Source organism: Styela clava, chromosome 14 (genome assembly GCF_964204865.1).
Source record: "Styela clava chromosome 14, kaStyClav1.hap1.2, whole genome shotgun sequence".
Lineage (NCBI taxonomy): Eukaryota > Metazoa > Chordata > Ascidiacea > Stolidobranchia > Styelidae > Styela > Styela clava.
The window spans coordinates 19,468,991-19,483,616 of NC_135263.1; the positions used below are offsets into that span (position 1 = coordinate 19,468,991).

General features: G+C 36.5%; 1 protein-coding gene across 5 annotated transcripts; it reads left to right on the top strand.

The window, feature by feature from the left end:
* The first annotated feature begins 1,682 nt into the window (after positions 1-1,682).
* LOC120341082 (palmitoyltransferase ZDHHC3-like) lies at positions 1,683-4,991 on the top strand. Of its 5 annotated transcripts, none has more exons than XM_039409512.2 (2): positions 1,683-1,804; positions 3,074-4,991. In XM_039409512.2, the coding sequence occupies exon 2, from the start codon at positions 3,091-3,093 to the stop codon at positions 3,952-3,954; it is 864 nt and encodes a 287-aa protein (XP_039265446.1). In that variant the 5' UTR covers positions 1,683-1,804; positions 3,074-3,090; the 3' UTR covers positions 3,955-4,991. The 5 variants fall into 5 exon arrangements, with proteins under 5 accessions (XP_039265446.1, XP_039265447.1, XP_039265444.1 ...); XM_039409513.2 differs by having other exon boundaries at positions 1,715-1,819; XM_039409510.2 differs by having other exon boundaries at positions 1,732-1,879.
* Positions 4,992-14,626: the final 9,635 nt, after the last annotated feature.

Below are 14,626 nucleotides of genomic sequence, written 5' to 3' on the forward strand. Positions count from 1 at the left end.
CTTATTTTAAGGAGAGGGCTTATATTAAAATCATATTCAAAATTCAGGCTAGGTCTTATTTTCAGGGCAGGTCTCATTTTCGGGGAAAACGGTATCTATAGTGGGGGAGAAATAAACCTTAGTCATTTAAAACCCATCCTACGCGCAAAAAGAAAAGTTGCGTAAAATTTTTTTTTCAACATTAGCTCTTATGGGAAATGCGATCACCAGAGCAGAAATTTCATTTTTTGGGATTTTCTAGCAATATTTTAGTATGGGCGTGTGCAGTTTTAAAGATAGAATATTTTTTAGATAGTTTTCGATCTTTTTATCACAATAAACACGGTCAAGATTTTTGATAATCGTTCATCGAAATTTTAATAGGCGTGGTCACTTTCGCTATGCTATACCATGACATTCTGCCATAGCATTGTGGTCTGTAATAAAATGCGCGCCGGCTGCTCGTTCTTCTTGTTATCATAGTTCTCCTTCAAACAGGTAAGAGATATCTAATTTTAGTTAGGCTAATCTAGCGCAATTTTTCCTGGACTAATTTTCAAATACTACAACCAAACTAAAACGCTTCAAAACACAATATGAATTTAATTCACATTTGACTTTTGGAAAATCAACTGAAAACTGACAAAAACACGCAAAACCACGAATATATTGCATTGTTTATACCCATGATTGTATGTCTGTCTGAACGAAAGAAGTTTCTGAGCGGTTGCACTAGTTGCAATTGTTACGTCATTCTTGACTTATTGCTGATCGGTCAATGTTACGGAAATAGGAGATCGATGCTCAAATATATGGGCACAGAATGATATGGGTATGCAATTTTGAACCCCACAAAGAGCGAAATTTTTAATTTTGATGACGTCTTCGAAAAATACAATCTTTCACGACTGAAAAACCCCAAAGCAATTGGTCCAGTAGTTAATGGGAAAACCAATTTTTTCACAAGAAGAGGAAGCAAAGGAGAAGAAATGAAATACTAACATGATGATGAACAACAAAAAATACTAAAACGATCCTCGGTCCAGTTCGTGTCCAATAAACAAGGAAATCGGGCGTTCGGGGAAACATCCACCTCACCACAGGGAAACATCCGCCTGGTATTAGATACTGTACGTAGACGGCCATATCACACCATTTTGAGCTCGCGTATGAAAACACTTCGAAATTTCTCACACTTTCGCTTTTCGCAGGTTCGAACTCCATGGGGTATAATTACGTGCGTATGCATTATTGTATTCATACAATTATGATTGCTGGGATCCTCGCCGCCGTAGGGTAGTTTACGTAATCGCTGGTCAGTTACGGCTTTCTCCACCCCCAAGTCCATTTATCTGCTAATCCCATATAATCGGACGAAAGGCCGTGTTTACCCAAAGAGGCAGATATTCAACGATGGTTGTAAACATTATGTGTTCACGATTTTGCGTGTTATTTGTTCAGTTATGTTTCCAAAAATTAGTTGCAATAAATTGAAGTATTTCGATTGTCATCATGTCTTCCGATAAGCTTTAGTCTTGTTACCATAATCATATATTAGTACACGGAAAGCTGCGATAGACTAAAATTATCTATTAGTACCTGTAGGCAGCACGTGTTTGTATATTCTAATGAAAAATAATGCTTTTGGGCACGTAAGTCAGTTTGTAAATGTCTTCAAAACACTCACAAAATAAGCGTCAAAGGTTTTTCGGGGTCAAGGGTCAAAGAAACATCCTACGGAGTCCCTAAAGCGGCGTTAAAGATTTTTACCAGCCAACAAGGAAGATATGCGATTTTTAACAATGGGTCTACGATAATGGACTAGGTGACTAGGGCTTGGGTACTTCTTTTTTTTCAACTGTAGTGGAAGCGAGCTTGTAAAGATAGAATAGGATTTACGGTACAGCTTTTCTTTATTCATCATCCAGTCATTAGCCAACAAATCAAACAAAAAACACAAACAGTACCGTAACACTCAATAAGTAAAATAAAATAATTGACTAACAACGTACCGTACCGTAATTGATAAGAGATCGAAAGGATCGTATGGTCTAAATCAGAAAAACTCTTGGGTCTCTTGAGTATAAGGTATGGTACCTAGTTTAGTACCACAAGTAGGGTACCGTACCGGTACTTTCGGTGAGCGAAACATAAGAGAGAGAGATTTTTGTCGGTCTCGTGTAGTTTCGTACCTAACGTACTTTTAGTGGGCGTAACATAACAATTTTTTCATATGTCAATCCTCACCCCCATCTGACTACGCCATCCGAAAATTACGTCACTACGGCATCACAATCATGTCATAGAGCTTGCCAAATATACGTACAATCGCCCGAAATGGCATTGGCGCCGACGATAAAGAACTGACTGACATTATCGATCTCTCTCCTATTGGAATCGTTGCGACGAGAAAACGAGAGAAATAACTGTTTGATTTCGGGTGCTCGTTTGCGCGTCTTGGATGGCACTTTGTATAGTTTGAAGGACTCTATTACGTCACTGTGACGTCGTGTTAAAGTAAGTTTTGGATGGTGTAGTCAGGTGGGGGTTAGGATTGATACGTGAAAAAATTGTCATGCTACGCCCACTAGAAGTATGTTAGGTACGAAACTACATGAGACCCCTTGTTTTAATGGTTTTGGGTTTAAATGTGTGAGAGCCTATGTTTAGGTTTTTTTGCCTAAAATACGGTAGCGATACACAATCTTAGTATACGGTACTGGTACAGCCGGGAAGACTGCCGACTACAGTACAGGTACCGATTTGACGCTCCTGCAGCTGTGCCAGACGCCCTCATTTCATAGAGTGTTTGTTTTATTAAACCAAATGTTAGAACATCTTGAAATCGAATAAGTGTGCTCGACTGCATTATGATGTCAAAAACCCCTCTCGCACAGGATTTAAAGCTGTGTGAAGTACGGTAATCATGTGGTCAGCAATTTTATGGTAAGCATATTACTAACGGTTAGCATGATGCACCAACATCAAACATTGACATATTTTTGCAGCACTCTCAGGGTGTTAATTCACTAACACAGACTTATTGACGTGATCATGAATTTCAATTGAATGCCTATTATATCTTATTTTGCAGATTACAAATCAAAAGTCATGGCTGGCAATGGAAACTACCATTATTCGCACATTGGATATAATTCGGATAGAGGTAAGAAGAAGCTGTGGTTCATAAAAGATGGATGTGGTGTGTTTTGTGCTGGAATCACATGGGGTTTAGTTTTTTATGCACAGTTTGTTGTGCTAGCTGTTCTCATCATTCCAAATATTTCTAAAAGTGCTGTGTATAGCACTTTTAATGGTCTACTTTTCAATGCTTTGGCAATACTTGCACTGACATCACACTTCAAGTCAATGACTACAGATCCTGGAGCTGTACCAAAGGGAAATGCCACTAAAGAGAACATTGAAAGCCTTCAACTTAAACCAGGACAAATAGTATATAAGTGTGCAAAATGCTTCAGCATTAAACCGGAGAGAGCTCACCACTGCAGCGTTTGCAAGAGATGCATCAAGAAAATGGATCACCATTGCCCATGGATAAATAACTGTGTGGGAGAAGCAAATCAAAAATACTTTGTCCTTTTCACATTATATATAGCAGCAATCTCACTACATGCCCTAATCATGGTTGTTATTCATTTTGTTCAGTGCTTTGATACACAGTGGCAAGCATGTAGTATATTTTCACCGCCAGCGACTATCATTCTTCTGATTACTCTCACATTTGAAGGTCTTTTATTTTTTCTATTTACTTGCATCATGTTCTGCACACAGTTGCATTCTATGTGCTATGATGAAACTGGTATCGAGCAACTTAAAAATGAGAAACATTATCAGGGGAGATCTAAATGGCTGAACATCAAATCTGTATTTGGTGACAAATTCTCTTATGACTGGTTCCTTCCATTTTATCAACCAGTGACAGCTAAACAGGATGTTTATCAGTACATTGTGTAAATTGGTGTATTTTATGTCAATATCGGTAATAATAAATGGTACACCCGTAGTATGTGTACCAGGTTAGGGTTAAGCCATAATTTTATTCCGATTTTCCCTATTTTAGTTCTATTACGAGTTCGGGGACTGTCTGTGTTAGCCAAGTGAATATACCCCTACCCATAAGCTTCCGCCCCTTTACACAACTTGATGTAAAGTAGGCAAACTTACTAGTCGTAGTTACTTTCATATTGGTACACAAACTAAATATATCAGTTGTCTGCTTCTTTTTGATCTGTAATTTCAATGACTATTTATATTTATTCATTCCATCATTCAGGCTAGTATTATAAAATCAAAAATATTTCATATTTCGAGTAAGCCCAAACATTCCTCATACGATAAATGTACTTTGTTCATTTATTTGTGGAATTTACATTAGTTTTGTTCTAACATTAAAAACATTTCAGTATCACAATAATGATAATGACATATTTGCTAATAACAACTCCCTATCTATTTCAATTTGAAATCAGTTTGATAACCACCTTTTCGGCATGATGTACATTGGAAGACAATATGATTATTTAAACACATTTTTAACTTATCTTTTGTTTATAAAAAACGTATGCTTCTTTTTCTGACATTTTTTTGTGAATTGTGATACTTTTGAACTCTATTATCCTTAATAATATGCAGTTGAATACAAATTTTGAGATCTCACAAAGGCATTTGAATTTTAGCTGACATCTTACAATCGAATTTTTGACATATTTAAATTCTAACAATGGTCAGGTTATGCCTAGTTACTATGTTGGTTGAACATTACTGTGAACCTGATACATTTCATGTGAAGTTTTCGCTTTATTTTCACACATTATTTTATTATTCTTTTTTAATTAATAATGCAGTAGAGACTAGTTGCGTGGACTTTTCTAATGCTATACCTTTTTATCATGAATATATATTGAGTTTAGATGTTAATTAGGGTTTTTGCAATAATCCAAGACCACACCACAGTTTTTGGAATTATAGCTGAATAAATACTTCCTTTTGTGTGTCCTTTTTGGTTAGTTAAAGTGTTCAGTTTGACAATAAGTCTTTTCTGTATAAAATAAGTATTATGACTTAGTACATATTCTTATGAAACCATGTGCGGCAAAAATTAATTGATGAAAACAGTAAACAGTAGTTGTACTAATTATTAAATGTATCACCATTAATGAGTTAGGATAGGATTTACATATTTATTTACATAAGACGGCTTATCCATATGGCGAACCACGGCCTCTCGTCCGGTTACCATTCCAAGTCGGGTATGGGATTAGTTTTACTGTATTGTTTGTTTTCGGAAGCATGGACTTGGTGGTGGAGGAAGCCGTACTGTTATACTGGTGAGTCGCAGATTGAATCGAAAAGTTCACAGCCCGTAACGAAATTTTCAAGATAAAAGCGGTGGCATATTAATTAAATACAGCCACCATCTGATGTAAAATTCAGAATTGGAATCACAGAACTAACTGGGACCTTTGGATCCTCCTAAATGAGCTACAAAAGTTGTTTCTCGGGCGAACAGAACAACGAACATCTGGATTGCTGAACTCCTCGCCGCCGTAAGGTAGTTCACGTAACCGCTGGTCGGTTACGGATTCCTTCACCATCAAGTCCATGCTTCCAAAACAAATAGCTGGCTAACTAATCCCATACCCGATCTGGACTGGTAACCGGACGAGAGGCCGTGGTTCGTCATATGATTAAGTTGTCTTATCGGCTTTCTCTCCCCCGGGATAAATATGTATATCCTATCTCGGAAAACTACGTTCGTTTGATGCATTGAATGGCCCCCGTTAATCATAAATTTCTTGGTTGTTAGCTTTCATATGTAACAATTCTTGTATTTCTAAGCGTCAAAGGTTTTTTCGGGGTCAAGGGTCAAAGAAACATCCTACGGAGTCCCTAAAGCAGCGTTAAAGATTTTTACCAGCCAACAAGGAAGGTATGCGATTTTTAACAATGGGTCTACGATAATGGACTAGGGCTTGGGTACTTCTTTTTTTTTAACTTTAGTGGAAGCGAGCTTGTAAAGATAGAATAGGATTTACGGTACAGCTTTTCTTTATTCATCATCCAGTCATTAGCCAACAAATCAAACAAAAAACACAAACAGTACCGTAACACTCAATAAGTAAAATAAAATAATTGACTAACAACGTACCGTACCGTAATTGATAAGAGATCGAAAGGACCGTATGGTCTAAATCAGAAAAACTCTTGGGTCTCTTGAGTATACGGTATGGTACCTAGTTTAGTACCACAAGTAGGGTACTTTCGGTGAGCGAAACATAAGAGAGAGAGATTTTTGTGGGTTTTCGCTTTATTGGCCCCCGTTAATCATAAATTTCTTGGTTGTTAGCTTTCATATGTAACAATTCTCGTATTTCTAGGTACAAATTATGCACGTTACTGCGTTTGTTTGTTTTGCGTCCTATTCAATGGCGGATAAAATTAATTGCCCTAATGTGTCCCTGAAGCCTCCCAGAATTGTATCTGACGCACTGTTAAATTTCTTGACGTTGCCTTCATGATTGTGTTTGTCACTTGAACAACAGCTGTCTAACAATAAAAAATTCATTTGTTCCATTAATTTATCAACTGTCGTATTCCTATTTGTAGAGTTTACACGCTCAGCGAGCAGCATTGCATCACGTAATGTCACAGCTAGAGATGTAGCCTAAGTTTCAAATATTTTATTCTAGAATCGAATTTCGAATCAGAATGCTCCGATTCGAATATTTCCAAATCTGATTGTATTTTGTATTACATGATATCCAGTGTTGGGATTCAGCCGGTTCTTTACAACCGTCTTGCGATCAGCGGACCGGGTAGCAATTAGGCTTGCACGTAATTGACAAAAATCTATTCCGTAATTACGGCAAAATCAATTACGTAATGACCCCGTAATTGCGATATTTTTCCACGCATTTAAACCTATCGTAACAACCCATTGAATCCACTTTTTTTCCGAATGGGACATTGAAGTTGGGTTTTCATATTCTTGGCAGTACTACACGCCGGCGGCAAATGTTAAAGACAACTATCAAGGAGTGAATTCAAATTAATTTTATTCTGATTTTTATCTTTTGTGTTAGCTTTGGTTTTTCTTTATCACCTTCGCAAATTAACCGTCCCATTTTTATGCGATCAATTTTATTTTATTATTACCGACACTGGTATACGGATATTTATGGAAACGATAGTTTTTTAAAACCACCTTAGTACTGAATAAAAATTACGGGTTTCTAATTTATTAACCAACGACGAGCGTATTCTCTCATTTGATTATACTTGCGATTTCCTCGCGACGAAGACTTGTTTTTGCAGCGTTTTCTGCATTATCCGACATTACTGCCTTGTTAGCATTTTTATAATAATAATATTGATGTCGACTTATTGACGATATTCCGATTACCATACTTCATTTTACATTCAATCATTTCGCGGACTGAATGTTTATAACATTATTTGCGATAAATTTATATCAAATATTATTTATTTGCGTATAATTTAAATACCGAACTTATATGACATGCCTTCTCCGAAAATACAACGTTATATCGCAAAACAATGCATTTTGTGACATTTATTTTACACTCACAACATTTATTTGCTAACTCAAGTCGGCGATCCGGACTGATATACGAGTATAACGATAAAACCGTTAACAGAACATCAAGATTTTGTAATAGAAAATGGATCTCGCACAGAATAAACACACAGGCTCATATTTGATTATATATGATAGCAGTTAAATTTTCAACGGTCCGCGAGGAATCCGTCGTTTTGGTTCATTACGCAATCTCTCTTTTGTCGTCATATTGCTATTTGATAAGCGTGACATTAATTATCACGGCGAGGTATTGGCGCGAGTGATCAATCGCTCTTTTCGCTTATTTGGTTCCAATTCGTCGCGAAAGCTCTTCGTTAAATTTCACAAGATCGTCGTGTTGAAAGGTAATGGATATTTTCCTGTTTATACCCCAAGTCTGAAATGAAACAGCCAAGAACAATATGATATTCCATGTTCATATATCAAGTGTTGATATTAACAATAAAGAATTGTTAAGCATTGCTAATCAACACTTGGTGGGGAATTCCCACTATTCAAACGCGTGACTATAAAATAGAATAAAATATAAACGGAACTTATATACCATCATAAGTAACGGAAAACTGGAACAAGTAAATAATAAATAAAAGTAAAATGGATACAAATGTTTAATAGACCATGTTTGATAGATTGATCTCCTGCGTTCATTAGTCATTTCACCCGAAGAAGTTGAAACCGGGCGTGTTAGCGTCCATCGGTCTTAACACAATTCTTCCCCCTATCTACGGTTATTATGTACATTGGCCATGGCCATGCTAGATAAGATGCGAGAGAAATTGAAACCAGGTGTGTTGGCGTCAATCGGTCTCAACGCAATTATATCCCTTATCTATGGTTAAGTTGCGGGAGAAGTTAAAACCAGGTGTGTTGGCGTCAAACGGCCCTACTCAGTTCTTCCCCCATTAACTACGTTAATAATTTACATTGGCCACGCCAGATAAGTTGATAATAGGTTAGTAAATGGCAACGCGTCATGCGTTCATCTACGTAACAAAAGAGAGAAAAACGGCTGCGAATACCGGAACTCTAACTTCTTCTACTTGTTGAGCTTTCATTTTTCGCAATCGACGAAATTGACTGCTTTGAAGAAAGCTCTTTTCAATGCAATAATTACGACTTTACGTAATTCGTAACTTCCCTTCCGTAACTCCAAATAATTACGTAATTCCGTAAATCCGTAAATTACGTGCAAGCCTAGTAGCAATAATGGTTTATTTACTAAAAAAATATGACTTTTTGTAACAGAACCGGCTGAAAAATATGACTTTTGTGATAGAACCGGCTGACAAAAAACTTGAATCCCACCACTGATCATATCTATTAACTATCTTCAAATTTGGAAGAACTATATATATATATATATATATATATATTATGACTGAAAAAATTTAGTTTTGTTGCACTCAGTTACATATCTATCGTTTCTTAAGTATAAGTTTGTTCCGACTCCATAATCAGCAATAAACGATAAAGCAATTGATAAAAACAAAATAAATAAAACTGATTATAGAATCGGGAAAGCAAACGAAATCTCAAGCAAGGTTTAAAGCGTACATATTTTAGGTGGGAAAGTATTGATAAAAGAATTAGTACGTGTTCGCTCACCCAGCTTCTTCTAAACTTAACCTTCAAAGTTCATCCAAATGAAATTCATTGGTCAGACGGATAAATTACACCCGGGGAATATAGCTATTTTTGATGACCAGCGACATGCGTTCAGATCAGGAAGTAGGAAATTATACGATTTCAGATAAAAGATATTTAAAGTTTACAAACAAACATGGACGGATTCCAAGTAAGACTTAGAATGACGTCGAATCTTCCCCATATCTTGGTCATATAAGCAAAAATGCTGTCTAAGGTAGTGGTCCGCCAAATATATTTTTCAATATATATATATTATATCTCAATAGAAAAATGCAAGGCATTGATGCAAGGCCTGTCCATTTATTTTATGATTCCTATTAATGCGTAAACCAAACTTGGCTCACTTAAAACCTTGAACGGCTGGATGTTTCGTTAATACCATGGCGTCATTTCGACGGACATCATAACGGAGGAGTTCGAGAGCACCATAGTAGGCTACATGTCTTGTTAAATTTTATACTGATTGGAAAGCTCACACGTTTCGTAATTTGTCAGTATAATTTAATGAAATTTGATAGACCAAACAGAAATCGTGTTGAAGTTAACGCTCGACTTCTTCATTTTGCAGAAACTTCATTAGAACCGCGTTTAACACGTATGATATCAAGATGGAAGCAGCAAGTTTCATATTAAATTGTCTGCTTTTACTTACATACCTATTTCGTAATTACATTCCTTTGATTATGTTTTGTGTTTTTCAGGTTAATTTTGAAGGTTCACCGGTACGCAAAATTAGTTTTGAAATTTAACGGTCCGCAAATTGAAAAAGATTAAGAACCACTGGGTCTAAACTCTAAGGCATATTGCGATTTTGGTAGTTTACTGATTGTTTTAAATATATATGTTATAATCTTTATAATACATATTGAATGAATTTCATCAAAATATTACAAGTTAGTAAATTTGTCGCTTACATTTCAGTCTCTTGAAGCTTAAGTGTCATGTCATGCACGTATGATTCAGGTTTGATTTTTAGATTCAAATTTTTTGTCCATCCAGAAAGTGAGGGTATTTATTACGATATTTTATAATCGGAAGATATTTTTTCAGAAGAAGACTTCCAGACAATTTTTGTTCCGTGATTTGGCCGCATATCGCTTTGTTATTTTATCATCATCATCAGAAAGGAAACGAGCAGAAGAAAAAGAATTGCACGACCTTGCATATTTTGCGATAAGTGTATTGTGAAGCTCAAAAGACATCTCTGTACAATACATACATATAGATGAACCGACAGAAAGCAGAATCTTGTCGCTTCCTTTTGCAAGAGACAAGTTCGATTTACTGAGAAAAAGGGAAACTTATCAGTATATATAATATTACATCATTAAAGCAGCATAAGCCATTGGTAGCAGAGAGAAACCAGGTCCGGCCGAGGCAGCATGAAAATTTGCACCAATTGTTCCGGCTTCTTCCAAGGAAAGACATTTCATAGATATCATCAGTTGTGTCAAAGGAAGTTCGCTAGCCCTGATTCTGCGATGGGTTGGTGCATCGAATCCATCACGACGCATTCGCTGACTTGCTCGCAAAGTTTCAAAATGATGAAAAGGAAAACTTTTGTAGGCAAGATCAGTTAATAAACACTGTCGGTCGAAGCCAATTTCAGAAATACCGAATAAAAAATCAGAATTGAGGAAAGCCGTAATGGCGAATATGAGATTGTTGGTAAATTTTTGTCAAATCCAAATCATGTGCAACCAAACAAAATGTAAAAATATCATCAAAGAATATTCTTCAACGCGAGTATTTTATGTTTTTAGAAGAAGCCATACAAAATATTGCAACACACGAGAATGGTGCTTCAAAATCAGGGTTAATAATGGTCAATATTAGAAATTTACTCAAAATGGAGGTCAAAGTAATGAAAGGAACCTACTTTTTGAATCTGGATGTCTCAAACAGCTTTACAGCAGGTGACGACCCGGGACTTATTGGACACGTAGTGGACATAACGATCGTTTCAATATTATGTTGTTCCTGTTGTTTGACACAGAATAACACACCTAGTGGAAATATTAAAAAACCGCTTTTCTCTTCGAATACTGGACCAATTGCTTTGAAATTTTCAGTGGTTGAAGATAGAATTTTTCCCCAGAAGGCCATTACTTTTATTCATTTTAAATATTTCTGTTAGCTCTGTGAGATTCGTTTTCGTTTGCTATGACGTCATTAAACGTTCAGCGGACATCGGACGCCATTTTGTGTCCTACTGTACTGCTTCGCTTGGTGTGAATATATTTGTAGACTGTGATCTGACGGTACGGTAAACCGTACTGTACTGCGAACAGACGTGTCCTTATATTTGGGCGTAGCTCTCTTGTCTTGGTGATTGTGAACTATATTTAGTAATGATATCGAACCAAATATTGAATAATAACTCACAACTACTGTAGGATATGAGAATGACAAGCGTTACGTCACCGAAAAATACTGCCATGTACCCGCTTGTCCCCATTTTCAACATACTGTATTTTTTTTTTGTCATACAATTTTGTGGCAATTGCAGTGATACACAAACTCGTACGTATTTTTCAGCACTATCTTTCTTCAGATATCAGTGGCTGTTTATACCTGGGTCTTGTTCGAAACGATACGCGCAAGTAAGCGTCGTATTAAAAATGAAATTTCGCCCCTCCAAAAAAAGATTTTAGGCCGGCTACGTCGAATTGTCCCCGCGAATAATTGAACCCATGATTGAACGTTTTCACAATTGTACATTTGCACCCATGTACATTTTATCTCATGTGTGTGGGTGCCAAAATTCACGGGTGCAAATGTGCGGGGGTTTAGTTCAAATGTCCGTAGTTGCGAAAGTACGCTTGTGCACTGGTCAATAGAAGGAAAATTCCGTGGGTGCAATCTGTATGTGGGTGCTAAAATCTTCCAAGAATTTTTTATTTAGTTCCAGTAATCAAAAATTAGTCCCAGAAGCAGTAACTGACTAAGATAAAATTAGGCACTTTTAAATGACATTAACATCCAAACCTATACTCAGGGTTGCCATCAATATGAACCCAAAAAAAGGACATCAGGGAAACAAAATGAAAAGATAACAATGAACGAAATGTAATAAACAGTGTTTATTTAAGTTTACTCATTCTATCTCTTATGAAGTTCCAGATCTAAACTAAATTTAAAGTATAATTTACTGGTATATTCGTGTTTTGTCTAAAGCACTGATTCTCGACTAGTTATAAAGTCGAAATTAACACGTGCTGAAATGCTTGGAGACAAGACAGTCGCTCAGAACGTCAAAAAACTAAATCAGCAGGCTACTGCTACACTTATCATATCTATCAGATTCTGAATAATTCTACTAGTCAACTGTAAACCTCTTATTCACTACTGTATTTTGACTCAAGTTACACGAAGCACGAACAGATCTTTGCCGGTTGATTATTGTTTTTGTCATTGTGGAAATTAAGATTAATTTGCTGTTACTACGTCATAAATGCGCGTAGCATTCATTGAGTTTCCAATATTATTTCTAGCAAATCATTCCTTCTAATTAACCAATCCAAGTGCCCGGTATACAAAACTCTACCCCAAAAATAAGGACACGTGTCAAAATATAGAGGTTGCTTAGAAATAAGGACAAAAATATTTTCCAAGACAAAACCTTCAAAATAAGGACTAATCTTGGAAATAAGGACGTTGTGGCAACCCTGCCTATACTGGAGCGGAGTTGTAAGATATCTTGTCTTAGGACAGAAGCATTTCAACTCTAGTAACCCGAAGCTGCTTTGTCTGTAATGGAATTAGCACTTGAACCTTGCTAATGATTTTCGTATACTCTCACGATTTTATCGAGACCTACAAATTCTTGCGTATTGTAGTGTGTTCTACGATCCAGGAAGATTTTGTTGCGCCTATATGCTAACCCCTGCTGTATGTATACAAAACGAAATTACTCCCTCAAAAGCAACAATTTAGTAAAAACGACCCATAGGCCCATTTCGCGTCAAAACTCATTTGGCATAAAGAACCAGTTTGATCGTTTGCCAAATAGCATGAATCAGGCATGGCGCCTGGTTCTACGGCAGTGTTCTTCAACCTTTTTTTTCTTGGTATACCTTTTACAATTTTTCCAGAACTTTGTATACCTTACAAACACCAATGTTTATTTAAGGCCTAAATTAACAATAAATTTTGAGCACATATTATACTGCAATATCATCATGCAATCTAATATAGGCTAGCGTCCGCAAGTTATAAATTTGACTGAAGGCCTTAGTGTCAACGGGAATGATGTTCAACGTTAAACAAACGAAGTGCATGGCAGCCGAAATCCCCAACCAGGACACGTGACCGCATTATCTATATAATTTGTGATGTAACAATGTACTCATGTCGATTCTTTGCGTAAATGACACTTTATATTTCTTGTGCGCCGCGTTTGCATTGTTGTCTCCGCTTGAATATTTTATAATTTATTATATTATAGTTTAGAATCCCTGACTTAGGCTGTATACCCTTTATCATTTGTATACCCAACTTATGGTCCGGTATACACTTGGCTATACCCGATTGAAGAGCATTGTTCTACGGTATAAAGTGGGATCGAGGGCACAATTTCAAAATATATAATCAACAGCCCTCAGTCCTTTAAAATGCATCACACGCAAGAGATACTGTACAGTTTTACACGACACCTTTCATTAAAGTTTCATTCTCAGGATTTTTAATATTTATTCCGAGGGAGGGGAGTGAGGATAACCGATAGGGCAGCTTAATCATATGACCTACCAGGGCCTCTCGTTTGGTTATCAATTCATGTCGGGTATGGAATAAGGTAGTCTCTTATTTGTTTCAGATGCGTAAACCTGGTGGTGGAGGGATCCGTAACCGACCACCGGTTACGTGAACCACTCTCGTTTGGCAACGATTTATTTAAAAACATAAACAGTAGTATATGTTGTATTAAGAACGAAATACAAGGTCAATTTAGCTGTAAAATGCAATTAGTATTGTACTTTTTGTCAAAGGAAAGCTGACAATTGTCAGAAGTCCATAAACTCTGATATTGTCAGGCCCCCTTTCGAGAAGCTAACTTAATGCTATAGCCCGGGTTGTCATAAGATCCTTTTTTCTAAGATTCGCCCTTATTGTTAAGGTCTTTGTCTTAGAAAATATTTTAGTCCTCATTTCTAAAAACTGTCCTTATTTTGATATGTATCCTTATTTTTTGTTTTATTATAATGGTAGAGGTTCTTACACACTTAGATTGGTCAATTCGAATGAATGATTTGCTAGAAATGATATTAGGACCTCACTGATTCATACGCATTTTCACGACGTGATAACAGCAAGTTAATTGCCAAAATGACGAAACAATAGCCTACCAGCAAAGATGAGTTCGTGTAACTTGAATCAAAA

Coding starts and splice junctions, on each gene's coding strand:
- LOC120341082 (XM_039409512.2), top strand. CDS start 3,091: ATGGCTGGCAATGGAAACTACCATTATTCGCACATTGGATATAATTCG.